This window comes from Haemaphysalis longicornis, unplaced genomic scaffold (assembly GCF_048455015.1).
Source record: "Haemaphysalis longicornis isolate Haplotype H1 unplaced genomic scaffold, Haemaphysalis longicornis Haplotype H1 scaffold_15, whole genome shotgun sequence".
In the NCBI taxonomy this organism is placed as follows: domain Eukaryota; kingdom Metazoa; phylum Arthropoda; class Arachnida; order Ixodida; family Ixodidae; genus Haemaphysalis; species Haemaphysalis longicornis.
The window spans coordinates 13,906,268-13,927,644 of record NW_027526257.1 but is presented as its reverse complement, the minus strand read 5'-3'; the positions used below and the strand labels follow the sequence as shown (position 1 = coordinate 13,927,644).

General features: G+C 49.6%; 1 protein-coding gene across 1 annotated transcript; it reads right to left on the bottom strand.

Moving 5' to 3' along the window:
- Positions 1–17,084: 17,084 nt before the first annotated feature.
- Positions 17,085–20,090, bottom strand: LOC144165862 (uncharacterized). Its single transcript, XM_077695622.1, has 2 exons — positions 19,142–20,090; positions 17,085–17,140 (listed from the first exon to the last, which is right to left on the bottom strand). The coding sequence occupies exons 1-2, from the start codon at positions 20,088–20,090 to the stop codon at positions 17,085–17,087; spliced, it is 1,005 nt and encodes a 334-aa protein (XP_077551748.1).
- Positions 20,091–21,377: the final 1,287 nt, after the last annotated feature.

The following is a 21,377-nucleotide window of genomic DNA, read 5'->3' as shown; positions in this document are numbered from 1 at the left end:
GGGCTGTTTGTTCAGGAACCACCACCTTTTCTCCCTTTGGCCACCATCTTTTTCAGTCACTGCATTCATTTGCTTGCTGTGGGAGCTAGCAAACATGAGGATCACCTATAGGCAGGATTACCTCAGGCTCGCACAATTGCTGGAGAGGCTAAACAATGTTTTCAAGATCCCCAACTGTGAGCTTGCACTTTTTTTTGCGAAAAAAAACAAAGACATCTAGATAGGCCTTTGAGAGCTGTCTGAAATCACAAAAGTGAGTATTTTGTGCCCAAACTGGCCTGCTAACCTCACTAGTCAACCCACTCATTGAATGCCTCGCATAAAAATCAAGAGACTCACTGCATGGGTTTATTGCATGGCATTGTGTGGGTGGGCTTCTGGTTTCCACCTATGAAGCCTGTTGGTTGTGTTAGTGTCCAGTCCTGCTGCCAAACTTCTTTTGAGACTTGCACTGCCCTGGAGTAGTCAAGGGTTCGACGAAAGTTCGTCTGGTCAGGCATTGTTTGAAGAAACACTAAGGCAGTCACTGACCAAGTCAAAAAAGAGTGTACCACCGTGGATTCCTTGGAATTTATGTTGGCCATTAAAAATCCTAGTAAATCGTTACAAGCCCCTGAAGCTGGCTGGCAAGTGGGCATTTGTTTAGCGACAACTGTTTAGGGGCACAGTAGGCAGGCTGTTACAGAGGCTACGAAGAAAAAATACAAGGTTCGTTCATTAAAAAGACTTCTTTGCCCAAAAAACAAATGACATCAATTTTATTGTAAACTTCAAACAAATAAGATAGTACAGAAAATGTGTAGAGCAGTGGAAGTTCCATACACACTTTCCAGCTATTTCTCTATGACATCACAGAATCTTGTTTGTGCAATTTACAGCCACCAACCTAACCCACCGCAAAAAAAGCATAACTGGGCAATTTCAGTGGGGCCTCCATTCCGTTTGATTGTATCACTTGAGTGCTAACGTACAGTTAACACACAGATAACTGCATTTACAGTGCACGTCCATATGACGTCACTCGTGCCCATATTACATCAATGCAGTTTGAAATTGGGATGTTTTTCACCATTTCTTTTGGTTAAACTCGCACCATTACAGCCTTGACCTTTGCCTATCAATTACATTTGCAGTGTGCTCGCTGCTCATACCCATGGACACAAACCACCCGCTGAGGCTTTCACGTCCCAGGCACATCTTCAGATTCTCTTTGACGTTGACTATTGTGCCTGCGTAGAACCCATGGGTTTTCATATGCTGGAGACATGATGGTCGGCCAAGTGTTATACCCTTCCTGTTACCGTCTGTACAGCTTCTTCTCTGACCCTATCGGCTGGGTGTCCTGAATTAAGTCCCTTTGCATGAGGGGAATCAGTAAAATCTGGCCAACATAGCCACATATACAGAGACGTGAAGGTTATGCCAATGCAGCAGCTATGGCATGAAGCGCCTAGCTAGTGTACCTTTTGGAGGACCCAGTTCCTAATTTGTCATAGCATCATGTGTGTGCCAATGTGAGGAGCTGAATGCATGATGGAAACTACCCAGCCACAATCTGGGCCACGGGATACGAGACTGCCAATGTTCTCACTCTTTCACATCCTTTGTATCGCAGATGTATTTCTGCCACATTTTACTGTAGTGAAATGGCTCACCACTACAGCTACAATAATTTTTTCTGAAAAATCTTTTCAAGCGCTGAATACCATGCATTTATGATGCAAGAAGCTCATGATCACCAGACTTTTCCGCGCACAAAACGTATTTCGGGTAAACAATTTTAAGCCACAATTCAATCCACTCGAAAATATATACAAAAAACGCGACAAACTGCCGATTTTCGGGTCTTTTTTGCTAATCTCCTTAAAGGGGAAACTACTGTGCTGGGTTGTACGCGGTACATGTGTGGGAACACCAATGATTACCTTTTCTAGCTATCCGTGGTTTGCACTTGTAATGCGCACATGCGACCAGTAAAATATCAGTGGCCGCGTCTAGCCTACGTCCTGAGCACTGTTCCGCGCTGCTGTTATTTTGAAAACACACCGCGATTTCAGGCCACCCATTTAAGCATTCTGAACTTGCCGTGGTGCAAACTGTTGATAGCAGATGCCGCCGCGCGGACATGCCGCAGCAGGCTCACATAATCACGCTCGGACGGTGTCTTCTTATGTGGGTTGTTCAAACGGGGCCACTCGGCTGCGCGATGTCGTAGATCTAACGCAGGTACCATCGGCAAAGGCTGGCTTGGTCCCCGCATACGGCAACGTTCTCGCACATTCTGATAGTGCTTCTAACTCTATCAACTCTGCTTCATCTACGTTGTCGACCCAAGAAATTCAGGCATTCAGGGCTTTCGGCATGTTTCGGCACTTTCGGATACGCCATACCGCCAGCAGCGGCAGCATCGGCGGCTATATGACGTCACTATGACGTATTTATGACGTCACGCGGGGCAGGAGCCGCTGCGAGGGGGCTAAATCTCGTGCCCCGCGCGGGGTTCCAGACGCTGCCAAAACGTTTCAGGGAGATGTCAGAGCGTATACTGCTTGCGCGCCCCCTGGTAAACTAGCAGACGACACGGCGCTCTTTCGAGCGCATTTGGCGAGCGCATCAACCACCTCTTCAATTCTGCTAAGAATGTGCATGCTTTCAGCGTTAACAGTAGCGAAACTGAGCATACTTCTTGATGCTTCAAAAGTAACCTCTGTTAACGTGAATGCAGTGGGAAGCGCTGAATACAGGCATATTTTTCGCAATGCCAGCGGAGCTCGACGTAGCTTTCAAACAGGTATCGCCCCGAGATCGAACACAGTCGCGACCCCTGGCTAGAGTGTACTAAACTTCTAGTCCACTCTACCCTGGTAGCGGAGTCATCAGCCGCTCCCAGTCCATGCAAAACACGGCCCCGTGTGCACGTTGCGCGCGCGCGACGAAATTTGACGCGTGCTGGCCACGATAAAAAATGAAGGAAGCTTCTCACACTGACCCATAATACTTGAAGGTAGCGAAGCTTCAGAACCTTAAACCTTCATGACCATCACGAAGGTTTAAATTCATGATTGCAGCCGATTTGCTTCTTCGCTGCCGCGACGACCGTTACTTCATCCTAAAGTCCCTTCATCAGCTGATCGAGGGACTTTACTTCATTCTTGATGGTATAAGTGTGAGCTGCTTTAATTTTTTTGGAAGTGATAATCATTGGACGTCAACTTGGAGGGGCGTACGCTATGACGCGTATTTCCAGTCCCGAGCAAGTGCTGCTGCGATTACGGCACGCGCTGGAGTATTTTTTTTTTCCAAATCTTGGCCGGCACGCGGGTAGGCTCAAACGTGCGCCGGGGACGCTGGGTGGTCGCTGCGAGGCACGCAGACACGAGCGCTAGGCAATTTCTTGGTTCTGTTAAGCGGCGCCGTCTCATATGTAGCCACGGTACTCAAACACCGGGGCACTCGATCGTTTACGCCTCGCGCTAGTATGTAACGCGTACTAAAAAAAAACACACACACATGGGAAAATCGCTTACGACTTGCGCTAGAACGTTTCGTGTTTCAAAGCCACGAGCACGGTGTAAGATATACTTTTAGGTGTGGACACAGCAGCCCAAAAAAAAAAAAAATTCCCTCGCACTTCCCTGAGGGGGAGAGTGTGTAAGTGCGAATGCACGAGTTGAATTTGCGCGGGTCGGTAATGTTCGCGAAAGAGAGATCACACACACACACACACACACACACAACTACAAAGAAAGAAAGATGCATTTATTCACAGACACCTATTTGTGCTGTCGTTGTACTTGATTGCTAGAGCGGATCTCAGCTTTGAAATTTCGTGTCAGTACTCCTTTAAGCGGGTGCATTAGCCCTTCTCACGCCCGATTCCTGGCCAATCCCCCACGTGGGTATGTGCCATGCACAGACACCTATTTGTGTTGTGCATGGCAAGAAAGACGTGTTGTGCAAGAAAGACGTAAGACTGGTTGCGCGAAGTGCAGTCCTTGTGGGAGTGGTCACCAGAGCATATTTTACAGCGAAGCTTTCCTCTGCAATTCTTGGCGATGTGGCCATGTTTCTGGCACTTGAAGCACTGTGTGGCAGATCCGATGTATTCTGCCACGGGGAAGCTTTAAAAACCAAGGAACACCCTAGCAGGCAGAGGGGAACCCGGCTTAAACTCCAAGATGACAGAGCGTCGGCGGGTCTCTGCAACGACTTGATTTTCATCGCGTGAGTAGGTGACTTGCCGACGGGCAGATACCACACCTTGATCGCTCAGGTAACTCGCTAGTGCCTCATCCGTGTACTCCAGGGGCACGCCTTGGATTTTCCCATACGTCGCCGTGTATGAACGAGGCACGCGCGCCTCGACTGTCATGCCAGCAAGGGAGGAGACGTGAAGAAGTCGGTTGACAGCGGCAAGGGACGACACAGTCACAATAAGACTTCCATCCTTGTTTAGGCGATGGGTTAAAACCTTTTCTTGTGCCGTTGCCACGACTTCTGACGCCAATACGTTGGGGTTGACTCTCCACAAACTGCAGCCTTCAGCTGGTTCAAAGACGACGGGAATCCCAGAGGCTCGCTTTTTTTTGTAAGTGACCAGCGTGAACTCTCCTTGATTTGTTTCCATGTCAGTGGTTTCTGAAGACACGTTCTGACCATCAGGTTGCTGGTCAACAGCACGCTTTTTAGGGGCTGGTGGGATTTCTGGGTTGTCATCGGGAGTGGAGTCACATGTACTTGTGGGAATACCTTGATGTGGTCCGCTTGGAGGAGATAGACGTTGGTGAGTTCCGTCCATTATGACAGCATGAAGCGCAGGCGATGCGGCACCCTGCTAGGCTGCAGGGTCCGATCCCAGCTTCGCTGAAGCCGTTTGACACGGCGAATCCGGCTTTTTGAAGTCACTGGGTGGTAGTAAGGAGGCAGCGCAAAGGATTGTAGGCACTGCGTAGAACCACCGGTACAAAAAACGGAAAAACTGAAGAGCAGCAAAAGCAACCAGCCGGCGAAGCCGATCTTCGTAGGAGAGGTTTCTGTCGATTGTAACACCAAGATACCTTTGGGTACGGACGTATTTCAAGGGCCGGCCACCGAGGATTAAAGGATATCTATCCATGCTCTTACGGGTGAAGGCCATAGCGCTGCTTTTTTCTGGGGAGAGATGAAGTCCTTTAGGCTGTAGGTGTTCTGATATTTTTGCAAGTGACGTCTGGAGCTTCTGTTGCGTAACTAGACGTGATCTCGAAGCACTCCAAATGCAGATATCGTCCGCGTACAGAGTTATCTTGACCCTACGGGGGAGAACACGCTTCAGGTGAATGAGCACGATATTGAATAGTAAAGGACTTAATACAGCTCCTTGAGGTACCCCTCTTCTTACTTCGTAACAAGGTGTAGGCCCTTCTTCTGTGCACATGAAAAGTTTTCTTCCTTCAAGATAGCTTGAAATCCATGCGTATATCTTCCGCCTAAGCCAAGTGAAAGAAGGGATGCTAGAATTGCATCGTGATATACGGAGTCGAAGGCTGATTTAATATCTAAAAACATCGCAATTGGTATGTGTCCGCAATTTAGTTCTTCTTCCAAAGACGATACGAGGACAGTAATGCTGTCAATAGCCGATCGGTTCCGTCGAAATCCATTCATTTGAGGTGGGTACAGTTTTTTAGTTTCCATGTACCAAGTCATCCTTTTGAAGATCATCTTTTCCATTAATTTCCCAACACAGCTAAGTAAGGCTATCGGTCGAAACGAGTCGTAACGTGTTGGTGATTTTCCAGGCTTTAAGACAGAAATAATTTTCGCTAATTTCCAATCAGACGGGACGGTACCATGCAGCCACGTTGCGTTGTAATACTCCAGAAGACGCAGGCGGGAGTGCTGGGATAGATGCGAGATTGCCTCATAAGTGATTTCGTCATAACCATGCAGGAAAAGACCGTTTCTTGACGTCGGAAATCACTGCATTGAGCTCCTTTATCGAGAATGGCAGGTCCAAGGCAGGTAAGGCAGCTGCCGGTGGCGCAGAAGGGTTGGAGTGTGCGCGTATCTGAGTAGATGAGCTTGCAGACAGGAGCTTGCAGTATTCGTTAGCTGCTTCCTTCTGGGAAATGTTTTCGTGCAACGACAGCGCGCTGAATGGGTGTAGCTGCGGTATATGGGTACGCATTCCTTTTACAACGCGCCAAATGTGCGATGACGGCTTGTGAAAATCTAATTTTGCACAAAAATCTTTCCATTGCTGCCTGCTCAACTTTTCCAGATGGCGTCTTACATGTCTATATGCCCTGCGAGCTTGTTGCAGGTCTTCTAAAGTTTTGGTGCGACGCGCCTTCCGCTCCGCACGCCTGCGAATGGCTCGTAAACGCTCATATTCCCCATCTGTCTTGATGTTTGAACGCCTTCGTGTGACACACGTTGATTCCCTGAGAGCCATGAAGGGAATGAGGTCGTCATCTGAAGTCGCTGCAGTGATCCTCAGGTCCACGCTCTGTTCATAAGCATCCCAGTTTGTGCACTTTACCTTCCTTCCCAACCGGAGTGCATCTTTCTCGAGATAGGATAGTAGAACTGGGAAGTGGTCGCTCCCCCTCGTTTCGAGGTCTGTGCACCATGAAAATTTTTGAGCGATGCAGCTTGATACGAAAGAAACGTCAATACAGCTGCTCACTGTCGCGTTTTTCATGTATGTGATGCTGCCATCATTAATGGGCCCAATATAGTTTCTGATAAGCAGCTCCGCTAATTTCATTCCACGGGCACCTGAATGTGCGCTACCCCAGATCTCATGGTGCGCGTTGAAGTCACCGCAGATTAGGTAAGGCGGGGCCGTGCTAGTGAGAATGCTTTGTAGCCTCGAGGCGTCAAAGGCATTGCCTGGCTCTATGTAGGCAGCAATAAAAGTAAATTGCAGTCTTCCAATCATGGTTTTGGCACAAACATATTCTTCAGTTTCATGAGCAGGCACAGCGACTCTGGCTACTGGCAAATCATTGCGGACACCAATAAAGAGACGACTGATGCCGTTCGAGCGTTGAGAATGCAGCAAATTGTAGTTTTTTAACCTAAAGTCATCCGCAACACGAGACTCAGATATTACAATAAATGGAAATCGATATGTACGCACAAGTTGGCGAAAATCGGCCAGTTTTGAGCGTAGACCGCGAGCGTTCCATTGGAAAATTGCACAGGTCTTGAGATTTTCGTTGATGAGCGGTTTCGGGGAAGGGGTGTCCGATGAAGTCAGCTTCTGTGTACTCCGGACCCATATCGCGAAGTTGAAGACGCAGCCATGAGAGGTTCCAGGGACAAGACGGCTTCAACTTCAGGGATATGTCCATACGAGGGATGGGCACGTAGTAGAGCCCTGATTGCTGCGAACAGCATTGGGATCAGCATACCGGTGATATCGGCCTGCGTGGGCTGACCTGTCGTCCGTTCTTGTTCTTTGCGGGGACGTCTAGTTGGTGGGGAGGCTGCGTCCTGTGGGCGCGCGTCAGGTGTGACCTGAGAAGCTTTGCTGGAAGATTGATCCCGTGTAGCTTGCGCATAGGACTTGTTTGTGGGAACTTCACCATTAAGCGGAGGGTCACTTGAAGGCACAATAAAAGTTGAAAGTATACGACTTCAGGGTTCGACGGCGGCTCACGTCGTGCAGGAGCTTTCCCTTGTATTTGCTCGACGCTGCGTGCAAGAGTAGCTGCCTTTTTCTTCGGGCAAGCACCAAACGACGCGGGATGTGGGCCGTTACAGTTCGTACCGTCGACTGCGCCTTAATGCAGCGTTTACAAATTCGTTCCTTCACCGTATAGGCCAGACTTCCAACCCATATTGTGACAACTGTGGCTCACCCGAAACCATCGAACATATACTACTAGAGTGCTCTGCTTATGCTGAATCAAGGGCCCGTTTACAGCAAAGAATTGAATGTCTCCAACCTGGACCAATACCACTACGCTTGATGCTTGGACCATTCCACTCACCATCCTCCCAGCGCAAAGCCCTGTCTGCATTATTTGAGTACCTCGAGGACATTGGCGTCGCTACAACACTGTAGCCATCTCCATACCATGTGCAGTCAAGTGTTTTACTCAGCGCCCTTAAACAGGACTCTATTCATTTTTCATTTTTATTATTTTGTTATTCTTATCTTTTGTCTCCTACTATTCTTCTTCCCCCTTCTTCCTTTGTTTCCTTCTCCCCCCTTCCCCGCAGAGTAGCATGTCAGCGAATTCATGCTGGCAAACCTCTCTGTTTTCTCTGTAATAAAGAGTCTCTCTCTCTCTCTCGTAAGACTGTGTGCGTACATTGTACAAATCAACTTTTATTTTGTTCTTTTATTTTGTTCTTGTTCGTTTGTTGTTTCGTTTCTTCGTTTGTTCTTTTCATTTCGTCGTTGTCATGACTGGATTGCAAGGTCCCTTCATTACGACGGCTTTATGATCTGTGAAATGAAGCGAGAGAGGTTCTTGTACTGGCTGCAATGGGAAGTTGGCAAACACTAAGTCTATATACGTTCCTCGGATCGTGGTAGGGTTCATATGAATACTTCTGAGTGCGTATTTGAAGAAATAACTTTTATTTAGGGCGAACTTGTGCCCGAACAAGACGAGAGGAAACGAGCAAAGGTCATTGCGTCTCGTTCGATCTCCGAGAACGACTGCCTGCGTTCGTGGCGTGATCTCTTGCGTGATCTCCCCCTCGCAGTGCACGTGCGCTCGCGCCTCCGTTGGCGAACACAGACAAGCTCGCGCTCCCGGTACCCGCCGCGGTGGCTCAGTGGCTAGGCGTTGCGCTGCTGAGCACGAGGTCGCGGGTTCGATTCCCGGCCGCGGCGGCCGCTTTTCTGATGGAGGCGAAAAGCAAAAACGCCAGTGTGTACGAGATTTCGGCGCACGATAAAGATCCCCAGGTGGTCAAAATTAATCCGGAGCCCTCCACTACGGCGCGCCTCATCGTCGGTGCGTTAAACCCCACAATCAATCAAATCAATCAATCGCGCTCCCGGTGCCGAGTTTGCGCTGCCGGTTGCAGCCGGTTCTTGCGCGTGCAACGCGGCCCACTTTGCGACATCTCCGAAGGCATGCGGCGGTCACGTACCACGAGACACAAGGGATGGACAGATCCATGGCTTTAGGAGCTTCGCCCCTAAAATCTGTCAACTAGAGTTGGTGGCGCCGTGGCGCCGCGCGTGATGATGATGATGACGATTGAAGCCCTCACATTTGAATCGGGGTGACGGCATGCGCCATCTAGCCTATCTTAGTAATTTAAATTTAGTTAGCCCTCAACTCGGATTTCTTTTTAACTCTGCCCTGCCGCTACCCCTGCCTGGGAGGACACTTTATCGACTTCCCTGCTTTTTTTCCACCAATACTCCAGTAATACCTGCTGCTGACCAGTTAACGCTTCCATCAACTGCGAAGCCCAGTGCCCCAGGAAGTAGGACTTGCCCCCGAATTCTAGCCGGCTGAATCATTTTGCATTCTATTACTATGTGGTCGATGGTTTCTTTATCCCTGCCACGTATCCTACCCATGTCTCATCCTGGGACGAATATTTGCTCATGTAAGTTCGAGTTCTCAAGCAGCCAGCCCGCGCCTCAAAAAGCAACGCGCTACCTTTATTGTTATAAAAGTTCTCTTTCCGGATCTCTTGTTTGCTTGCTATATAGATTCCCAGTGATCTCTTCTTTTCCATCCTCTCTATCCACATGAGCGTCTCCGTTTCCTTCACTTGCATTTTAACTGCTCCCCCTTGTTTATTCGCCGCGGTCAAGTTATATTTAGTCGCCAGGTTTCGCGTCCTCTTGCGTCCACACTTTTAAGGTACAGGTACCTGTGCGCTCTGGCAGCCCAGTTCTTCTCATCTATATGCCTAAGCCGCTCCTTAAAGCGTATTTTACTTTTCGCGGCCCTCGCCTCAAATGAAGCCCAGCCCATATCGCCTTGTACCGCCTCATTTGTAGTCCTACTGTGAGCTCCCAGTGCTAATCTGCCGACTGCCTTTTGGTTAACCTCCAGTCCCGCTAGGATACGGCATTAGAGAACGTGAGCGCCGGCACCATTACCCCTTTCCAGATGCCTCGCACTACCTCGTACTTATTGTATCCCCGAAGTGCTCTATGTTTCATTACTGCTGCATTTCGTCTCCCTTTCAGTTTGAGGTGTTCTTCATTGGCATTCAGGTAGCCTTTTCCTTCATTAAGCCTGATCCCCAAGTATTTGTACTTATTAACTAATGGCATGGCTTCCTGTTGAATCCTTAGTGGTGCTGTATGTGCTTCCTCGTTAAACACCATGACTCCAGATTTCTGCGGGTTAAAATGTAGTCCTAGGTACGTTGCCTCATCACCACAAATCTCGGCCAATTTTTGAAGCTCTTTCACATTATCTGCCAGCAACACTATATCGTCCGCGTGCATCAATCCCGGAATCCGTTGCTCCACCAACACTCCATTGCTTCGGTACGACAAGTCAAAGCCTAATCCACTCTCCTCTAATCGTCTTTCAATTCCTCTAATGTAAAGTGTGAACAGCAATGGCGAAAGGGGGCACCCCTGTTTTAAACCTCTTCGAATGTACACGGGCTCTGTGCCTGTACGCCCTTAATATGCGCCTTGTTATCCTCATATATTGCCCTTAGCAGCCCTACAAATTCTGACCCAATCCCTTCTTCTTCCAGTATATGCCACAACAATCCCCCATCTACGTTGTCATAGGCTCCCTTTATGTCCAGAAACAGTAGCCATGTTGGTATGCCCTGAGCTGCCGAAATTTCGATGGTCTGGGTTAATACGAAAATATTGTCTTCTAAGCGCCGACCCGGCCGAAATCCATTTTGCAGTTCCCCTAAAATACCGTTGCTTTCCACCCACTTGAACAACTCGGATTTGATGGCTTTTTTGTATAGCTAATCTATAGATAACTGACGTGACTGTAATCGGCCTGTATGAGCTCGCCTTGTCCTTCTCTCCCTTGCCTTTATAGATCAAACTCATTCTGCTTTCGCGCCATTGCGTAGGAATCCTCTCAGATTTTATAGCGCGCTCGATGGCTGTATACAAGTGCGACTTTCCCGCTGGTCCCAAATGGTTGATAATCTCTATTGGGATTCCATCCGGTCCTAGCTGTTGCCGTATTTTTGGGAACATTGTGTTCTGCCTTTTTCAAGTCCAAAAATTCGATATTAAATTTTTCGTCTGTCGCGCTCCTATTGACCACCTGTGTCCGGTTAGCCGATATCTCGCGTGTTTGGCCAAAAGTATTTGCAATGACTCCGTGTAGGTACCTTAATGCGCTGTCTCCCAGGAGAACGTTTCCGTCCCCGTCCTGCATGTGAGTCTGCACCTCTTTAGCCGTCGTTCCAGAATTCCAGAATTTTTGGGGGGCGCTCTTATCCTTCTTACGCATACCTGATACCCAGCTTTCACTCGCCCATTTAATCTTCGCTTGCACTAGTTTTTGCACCTCTAATTTCTTTTCTCGGTACCGGCTCCACCGTAACTGCCCCTCTTCATCCTGGTATCCCATTTGTTTTGCCTTTCTGTGCAATCTAGAAGCCTGTTGTTGCTCTTCAATAGCCAGATTAATTTCCTTGTTCCACCAGCTTCGTGGTTTCCTTTTACCCCTCCAGTGGTTTTTTTTTTACTTACTTTGCTTATTTCATTTTGTATACAACTCACCACCTCGTCATATTCCCACACCTTTGCGGGCTGGGCCTCTACTTCTCTTTAGATGCTATTGACGATGTCTGCTATCTGTTTCTCGCTTAATTTCGGGAGCCGTTTCCTGCCTAGCCCCTCCACTGTCATCAAATTTCAGGATTACACGCCTGTGGTCGCTTCCTAGGCTGTTCTCTCCTTCTTAATCTATCGTCATTTGGTTCAGCCGCTCGTATGTGTGCTCTGAGACCAGGCCGTAGTCTATGCAAGACTGTCTATTGCCGCTTTGCCACGTTATCTGCCCATCGCCTTTATGCTCCCGGTTAACTATCACCAGTTGTTGCTCTTCACACATATCTAGAACTAGGGCGCCGTTATAGTCCGTATATCCATCTAGATCCTGAATGTGGGCATGTAAGTCTCCTACTAATATCACGTCGCCGGATTCTTTGGATTTCTTTATGTACTTCCTGAGGCAGTCCATCCATTCTTTGTTTTGTTCTCTGGTGTCATTCCCAGTCCACAGGTATGCCACTCCCAACCGTGTCTTTTTTGCACCCACCGTTCCGCAAATCCATACGTGCTCCTTGTAGCCCTGATTCTCCCTTTGCCAATTCCCTCCTCGCCTAATCAGCATGCCCACGCCCCCACCTTTCCTCTCTCCCGCTGTCCTGTTGCACCCCACCCATAGGGACCGGGCGGCCGTTGTATGGCACCACCGTCGTTTCAGAGAACAGCGCCGCCCGTGGCGAACTGCTCGTCAGTGGAATGCCGGTGGCGGTCAGCGCAGCGTAGTTGAGCATGGCTTTCTGTCGTTTTTCTGCGGTGTGGCTTGCAAAGCGTACGTAACCCCACGTGCATTTTTCAGATGGGTAAATTTTGAGCGTGGATGTGACGTTTACGAGGCATGCCATGTTTGTTATTTACGCCCATACTCAGTATTTACAAATAGCAGACGACGCTCAATGCGCCAAGCTGGAAGTCAAGCTGGAAGTGAAAGTTCGTTGCTTCATGCAATTTTTTCATTCCCGCATGCAGTTTCGCTAACCGAGGAGTATATTGCCGCTAAATGCACCCACAAAGCCGGTGTGTGCAACCGATCTAGGAATGCTGCGGCGCTGGCATTTGGCAGTTGATGACGAAACGGCGTCGACGTCGTGCACAAGCGAAAGACAAAGTTGGGGGTGTCTTCGAAGATTTACCTCAAAACAGAAATTGTGACGGACCACGCTTCCGTAACTTCATTACCTACGGCTGAAACGTGTTTAATTTCACAGAAATGCTCTTACTGCAGTCATCGGTAATCGTTGATAGAATAAATACCGCATGATAGTAGAACGTTATTGCTTGTAGTGGAGAAGCATTGCTTTACAAGAATTGCAATGGTTTCTGGCTAGTTCGTAAATGGTTTTTCAAGAACCAATTCCTGCGTGGCTGAAGGACGCCAGACAGTAGGGTGCCCGAAACCTGTACTCAGCTTCACAACTGAATGCTGCGGTCGGTTTACAAGCTGCCACCTACGCTTGAAAAATCATGCACACCTCCGTCTAACGACGATGATGGTTTAGTGCAAAGCTCCATCGTATGGGTTTCCTTAGTTGCCTTCTGGATTTAAACTTTGGCTAATTAAGCGTCGAATTTGACCAGCACGCAGTTTGGTCTTTTGATCGCAGCGTCTTTGAGTTTGACCATTTCCCATTCGATTTCGCACGAAGAAAGCTTTGCGTTCAACCATCATAATCATTAGACGGAGGTCTAAACCGGGCCGGGAGCGGGCTAGCGGGGCAACAAGTTAACTCGAGAGCGGACGATGCGTGGCTGTCAAGGCCGATACGTCTTTGATGCCTGTTCACTTCGCTCCGGCTTCTTGGTTGCTTCAGTTCGCCTAGGCGCCGTGACAAAGCTTTCTGCTTGGCGCTGAACAACTCTTTAGTACAGGCGGCCTTTTTAAACGGTGCCAGCGCGCAGGGTGCGCACATTTTCACTACCACAGCATGTAAAAAATGGGTTTTTGAATGCGGTGGTCTTTTGTTGAGTACACAAACCCGAACATTTTCAGCAGTCTGTCTGGATGGCCCTCAAAACAGCCTGAAAATCTACTGGTGGGTTCGCTCACTAATGGATCGCCGGGAGTTGATAAATGATTGGTGAAGAGAGAATAATGTAGAGGGGAAATAGAGGAGGGAAGAGAAAGAGTAATTTAATGAAAAACGGCGAGGTTAGCCGAGTCGTCACGCTGGTTTGCTACGCCAAATGGACATAAAAATAATCATAAAAATGAAGACATGTCGGGTGATGGGCACAAAATTTTCAGTCCCACACAGAGAGGAGTTTTTCGCAGAACTCTAGCCAGCCCTGTGATCCGAAGAAAAGCCAAAAGAGCTTTGAAATGAGATGTAGAGAGGAACAGGAATAGATGCGGGAGATGAGTATGGGTTGGAGCGTAGCGAAAATGTACGGGAATGAAAGACTCGGAATGGAATATGCACTGCAGGATTTGAAATGAAAAATGAGTGCGATTTGAGAAGCGGAGTATGGAGGGAGATTAAACGACGAACCTTTGAGGGGAGGTTATGAGGGTGCTCTCATTTGTGTGAACAAAGGAATGACGTTGTGCGTAAGTGACCACGGCGAGAGTAGTAATTAGCAACAAATGGAGCCCAATACAAAATGCTTTGTTATGCTTTTCAGCCTACAGAGATTGCAGGAACCGGACGTACCCACAACGGAATTCAGCCGTCGGAACACGTATTCAGCATGGTTTGGCAGCTAATATGGAAATGTAAAATGCTTTGAAATTCCGTCATCGTGGAACAAGAGAAAAACAAGAGATACGTACAAAGGATTCGTGCTTGTGAGACGTGACTCCATTTACCGGTTAACCTCACGATGCACCTTATAGTACTAAATTTAGACCTTTGTGGTTCCGGTATTGTCATCTGCGGCTGTCTGCGCAGAGCACCATTCTGAGCTGACTTTAGCTGTCGGGGAATGTGATGAGAGGGGCGCAAAGGCTTCCAGAGATGCATTCGCCGGAGGATGAAGAAGACGAAATTGCACGCCTTTTCCTTGATTCCAGAACATTCTTTTTCCCATTGAAGGAACTTCCTTGAAATGTGAAGGGTGCACGACTACCCACGCGATGGTATAACGTGCTTGGCGCATGGCACTGGTCATTGAACATACATCTGATGTAACTTGTGGTCTTATGCAAACCCTGTGTTCTTCCTTCGTCAATTGAGTCGTGAATTTTAATTTAAGTTCCTGACTATATGTACACGATTGTTTGCCAGAAGGGGAACAAGCGAATTCATCGCCACGAACGGTTGGACCATTGGCCTAAGAATATATCGCGTTAAAAGTACCGCGCTGATTTTCCAGTAAGCAGTGAAACGGCGCTTCCCTACAGTAACGACCACGGTAACGACGTTACTGTTTGCTAAAGAAAATAAAGAAGCGCAGCCCGCACAAACACAGGGACCACCAACCTCGCTCGCTCCCCCGGCGCGGGAAGGTGTTCCTTGGACCCCAGCCACCCAGTCGCTAGGCTTTGCCTCCTGTTCCATTAAAAAAAAAAAAAAAAAAACTCCACCACCGTGCGATTTTGCGAGGATCGCCATCACAAAAGACATTCCGATGAATATGTCCCTCCTGTAGAATGCCGACACGCTAGCCGTCAAGCTTTATACACCGATGAACCTGATCCACATCGACTGTGAAGAGATGAAAGACCTCGACGAGACGATCCAGGCGGAGCTCGATGGTGAGGAATTTGACGCCTGCATGGTCTCCAGCTACGAATACGATGGCAGTGATACCAAGATTCACACGCGCGTCTACTTGGTCATAACCGTCGCCGTTCCTTTATGTACCGTGGTTGAGGACCGGTCACTGGCTCAAATGGTGCCTCCAATGCAAACGCGCCTCAACCAATGGCCTCTTCCTCTGCCACCAGTGCACGCTTAGCCGCGCTTCCCAAGTCGCAAATCTCTACTTTCCCTGCAGGTGACCGGTGAAGCTAACAGGTCTTTCGGACCACCTCGAATAGCAAACACGGCTTGGCTTGAATCGAATTTCTGACCGGTCATTCAACTACACACGTCCGCGAAGCCACGAGCAGCCAGAACACTGCGCTCTCAACTGAGGGAGAGATGGGTGCTATTATATACGATCGCTGAATTAACATATGAAATGGCGGTCACTCTAAGGCTGTTCCGACTGCCCAAACCTTACTGTTCATCTGATGACACGGCTAATTATCGAAAACGGCCCCGCGATTAATAATAGCGCTTCACACAACCCCTCTCCTTGTTGTGGGCGCCGGCGACAGTGTCTGCTTCTCATTTGGCATGTGGCGAAACGACACTTGTATTGATCCGCGGGACGCCGGGCGCGTAAACAGGTTAAGTGTGCACAGGTCTTTTCCCGTTTTTTGACGTCCAGCATCGGTGGTCCTGACGGTGTTTTGCTTCTAGAGAATAGCGCCACCGAAGTCGAAGTCTCCTGTGCGAGTGTGGGAGTGACGGGTGCTCTCTCAGTTTGAGTGCAGATTAGCCTGTGATAACTGTCACGTTGTTCCTACTTGGTACACTCGTAGCCGCAGCGTGGGGAATGGGAATTGAGATGTACACGAAAGTGTTAACCCTGCGCACTCCACAGCGGAGCCCACTGTTCACTGCGAAATTCGAAATCCCGTAAATACAGTATAATGCTCTTCCTAGCTCAGTCCCCCTTCGCCCTTCTTTGTCCCGAATGGACAGCAACCGAGTCCACCATCGGCCACGCACCAAGGGTCGCAACACCGCGCAAAACGGGAATGGACGTATAGTGCGAGATGTGCGTAGAGGACCCAGGTGCATTCACAGCTCGCTAGAAATCTGTTCTCTTGGTCGCTTTTCTGATAAAGGCGAAAAGCAAAAACGCCCGTGTGTACGATATTTCGGCGCACGTGAAATATTTCCCGCAGGTGGGCGAAAATAAGCCGGAACCTTAGGCGCGTCGTGTCGGCGCGTTGAACCCTTCAATCAATCAATCAATCAATCAATCAAGAATACACTTGGTTAGCCGAATGTGTACTAACAGTGTAGCGTAACCCCGTTATTGAGTACGATGCTGCTGAAGTACTCTGTTTTAACTGCTGCCCTACATCTCCATGAAGACGGTGATCCGAGCACGATGCTGCTGAAGTACTCTGTTTTAACTGCTGCCATACATCTCAGTGAAGACGGTGATCCATCTAAACTTCGTAATCGAGGCATTGACTCAGATCGTGGGAACGATTTGGCTTCAGCTTCCCATTGTTTTTCCCGAACTGGGACTGCGCACCTTGGCAGCAGGGATTGTGTCGGTGATCGCAAATGAAGAAGCGGAGCTCGCGCGAACACAGTGGCCACCATCCACGTTCGCTCTTCGATAATGAGGTCTACTGTTTCTTGGACCACCGCAGCGATCCACCGCAGCGATCGGTCGACGTTGCCTCTGCAACGTGTGCCCCAGATTTCCAGGGTGAAAAAAGCTGCCCACCACAGACTCTAGAAATGTTCGCTGTACGAGAATAATGGCTGTAGCCGAACACCACGTGCACCACTCATATCCCGCCCGTCCGATGCCACAACTACTCTAAAGCGTTTCACGTACGAACTGCCCACCTAATTTGATTTAGCTGCTTTCACTTGCCACCGGGTTCCCCTGTGCTTGCGAAGGGCTGGACGGCGGCTTGATGCGCACAACACACGTGTTCATCCATATGTTCACCGAACGCACACTACGCGCACTTGTCCCATCGCTTACACCCAAGCACAGAGGCGCATGGCGCGCATGCGAAGGGCTGGACGGCGGCTTAATGCGCACAACACACGTGTTCATCCATATGTTTCCCGAACGCACACTACGTGCACTTGTCCCGTCGCTTACCCCCAAGCACAGAGGCGCATGGCGCGCATGTGAAGGGCTGAACGGCGGCTTGATGCGCACAACACACGTGTTTATCCATGTTCACCGAACGCACACTGTGTGCACTTGTCCCATCGCTTACCCCCAAGCACAGAGGCGCATGGCGCGCATGCGAAGGGCTGGACGGCGGCTTGATGCGCACAACACACGTGTTCATCCATATGGTCACCGAACGCACACTACGTGCACTTGTCCCATCGCTTACCCCCAAGCACAGAGGCGCATGGCGCGCAAGCGAAGGGCTAGACGGCGCCTTGATGCGCACAGCACACGTGTTCATCCATATGGTCACCGAACGCACACTACGTGCACTTGTCCCGTCGCTTACTCCCAAGCACAGAGGCGCATGGCGCGCATGCGAAGGGCTAGACGGCGGCTTGATGCGCACAGCACACGTGTTCATCCATATGGTCACCGAACGCACACTACGTGCACTTGTCCCATCGCTTACCCCCAAGCACAGAGGCGCATGGCGCGCATGCGAAGGGCTAGACGGCGGCTTGATGCGCACAGCACACGTGTTCATCCATATGGTCACCGAACGCACACTACGTGCACTTGTCCCGTCGCTTACCCCCAAGCACAGAGGCGCATGACGCGCATGCGAAGGGCTGGACGGCGGCTTGATGCGCACAACACACATGTTCATCCATGTTCACCGAACGCACACTACGTGCACTTGTTCCGTCGCTTACCCCCAAGCACAGAGGCGCATGGCGCGCATGCGAAGGGCTGGACGGCGGCTTGATGCGCACAACACACGTGTTCATCCATGTTCACCGAACGCACACTACGTGCACTTGTCCCGTCGCTTACCCCCAAGCACAGAGGCGCATGGCGCGCATGCGAAGGGCTGGACGGCGGCTTGATGCGCACAACACACGTGTTCATCCATATGGTCACCGAACGCACATTACGTGCACTTGTCCCATCGCTTACCCCCAAGCACAGAGGCGCATGGCGCGCATGCGAAGGGCTAGACGGCGGCTTGATGCGCACAGCACACGTGTTCATCCATGTTCACCGAACGCACACTACGTGCACTTGTCCCATCGCTTACCCCCAAGCACAGAGGCGCATGGCGCGCACGCGTAGACGCACGCGCCATTATATTCTGCAGTACACAACCCTGTATTAATCTAGCTAAAGGCAATCACTCGGCAACAATGCCCACGCATGCAAAGGTAAATGCAGTGTGTGTCCACGTCGCCTATTTTGCGACGGTTTACAGTTTGAGGAACTTGCGGGAAAGAGGCTTTCTGTTGTACAACTTCGCAACAGAGTTCTTGTCTGTGGTATTCGCGGCATGGTTGGTGAGGAGAGGCTTGATGAACTTTCTACACAAAAGTTCCAGGAAAGCCTCCCTGTGCCCTTCCTCTTTGTTTTCGCAGACAAGTACGGGAACGTTCATTAGCACCCGCACAGCACGTTTGACACTCTCGTCAAGGGGTTTCGTAATGGTCCTGCGGTGAGGAAGCATTGCCTCCACAAATTTCTTTAGACCCATTAGCACTGCCACAAGTTCACTTGTTGAGTACTTAAGTCCACCCCTGTCTTGGTGCTTGATGAGTCCGTCCACAGGGGCATCCCCTTTCGGCTTTTCTACGAGCTCAAAGCAGGTCTGGCAGTTCCACTTTTCGTGCACAACACGAACGAGGTAGCCTCCCATCAAAGCAACGCTGGCCACCTCAGGATCCGCCAGCCTTTGGACTGGGCTAGTGCAGTGCTCCAATAGGCATCGCTCCGCTGCCTCGGGAAAGAATCCACTTCCAGTACTTGGGATGTGAACCTGGTTGCTGGTAATAGACGTTGCACTGAAAAACGTAGTCGAAGCGTTCACGTTGCTGTGCATTGAGGAAGACACAATGCCGGTCTTGAGCATTTTTTCCATGCCACAAACAACGCTCCTCATGTCCAATGCATCGTTGCAGCCTGCGGACCGCCTCAGAAAACCGAACAGAGACTCTATAGGGTCACTCGAAAACTTTCGAGTTATGACGAATTTAAAGTCCCTGTCGTTCAGGAGAAAACGGATGCATAGCACATTTGAGGTTGTCGTCAGTACGAGTGCATGCTCGGTTTCTTTGCTGAGGTAGTTTTCGGCGAGACTTTCCGCCTTCAGGCTCGCAATGTAGTTCAGGAAAGTAGTTTCCAACCAGGTCAACCTTTCGTCATCCGGGTCGGTAAAATGCCGGCTGTCGGGATCGTTGGTGTGGAGATACTGCACGGTATTACTCACATCCATCAAGGCAAACCACTTGCGCATGATCTGCATGAACTCAACAGTTGGGCCTACGTTTGCAAATTCAAGGTCACAAGTATGGCCAGCTTGATATTTCAAGTACTGCAGCGCGGCTGTCACAGGGGGCGAAAACAGTTGCACAGCTGTCTTAACTCCCATTTTTTCGATGTTGGAGGGGTACAAGTGCTTTCGGGTGAGGAACCTGACGGGTTTAACTGTTGATTTTTGCTGCATTCTGTAGAGAAGCTTTAAGGAAGCCGCAGTTATTTGCTTGTTAGCCCCCATCTCCTTCGCAAGAAATTGGGACCTCACATTCTTGAGGATGTGGCATTGGTCGAAGGCGAGGAAAAGGTGCCTTGAGGGATCGGCTGGGTGAGCAGTCACCGGTGTTGCCCGTCCTTGGCACAAAATGTCCATTGCGGTGACGTTAATCCTGTGGTTGTCGGTGACCAATCGGATAATCTCAAAACCAAGTTCTTCGGTCTTTTTTATGACGTACACTATGGTTTCTGAAAGGTCAGCTCCAGTGCAGCCTTTCGTAAAAAAATACCCCACAGGTATTTTATAACGTGCGGAAAGGCCACATAGAAGAAAGCACAGCAGAGAGTTTGCGAGAGTGTCGTCATCTGGAACTAGGTGGCTCAGCTCGGGGCTCATATTAACATGACCAATAAAAGCGTCCCGCTGCTTGTGGTATTCAAGTTTTTGCTTAATGTGCATTTCATCAACCACCAAGCTGCATACCTTCGACTGAGGGGCAGTGAGGAGCTGGAGCTCTTCTTCCAGTCGGCGACGGACCAAGGACGTGAAGCCTACTTCTCCCTCCGTGGACCCGATGTACTTCTGCAACGTCGTGTTGCATGGTAGGCGTAGGAGCTGCTCAGACCTAATGTGCTCATAGGCCTTTGTGGAAATATTTCTTAGAATGATGCAATGCCGGATTGTCGTGTCGGACCACGAAGGCCGCTTTCTCTTAAAATTGGAAATTTGGTCTATGAGGATGGTAGCCCTCACATCCTTCTGTTCCGCTGCATCTACAACACCTAGGAACGCGCTAACATTACAATCTTCTTTCAGTTTTTGCAGCTCTGCCTTCCATCGGTCGACAGAACAGGTTAGGCTTCTTATCTGCGCTCGGAGTGCGCGCTCCTTAGCCTTCCATTTCCTTCGTTCGACGTATATGCTCGAGGTAGCTATGAACTTCGACGTTTGCGTGCCGGTGGTCCGCTTCGCGAACAGTCGCGCTTTGCTTGTTTCCAATGATTGGCATGCATTCGGGGCTCTAGTTGGTGGAGCGACAGGTGTCGGGTTTGTGCTGGACGCTTTCAAGGCACGGGAGCTTACGGCACGCGAGAAATTTCCAGGTAACGTTACTGTATGCAACGTGGCGGTGATTGGGGCGTCACTTTGGCTTGTTGGAGCAGTGCGTGGCCATTGGGCGCAGTGGGTGTCCACAGAGGTAATGCACACCGCCTCAGTACCCTTTGGAAATTCCTCGGTCCGTCTTTTCTTTAACGGGCT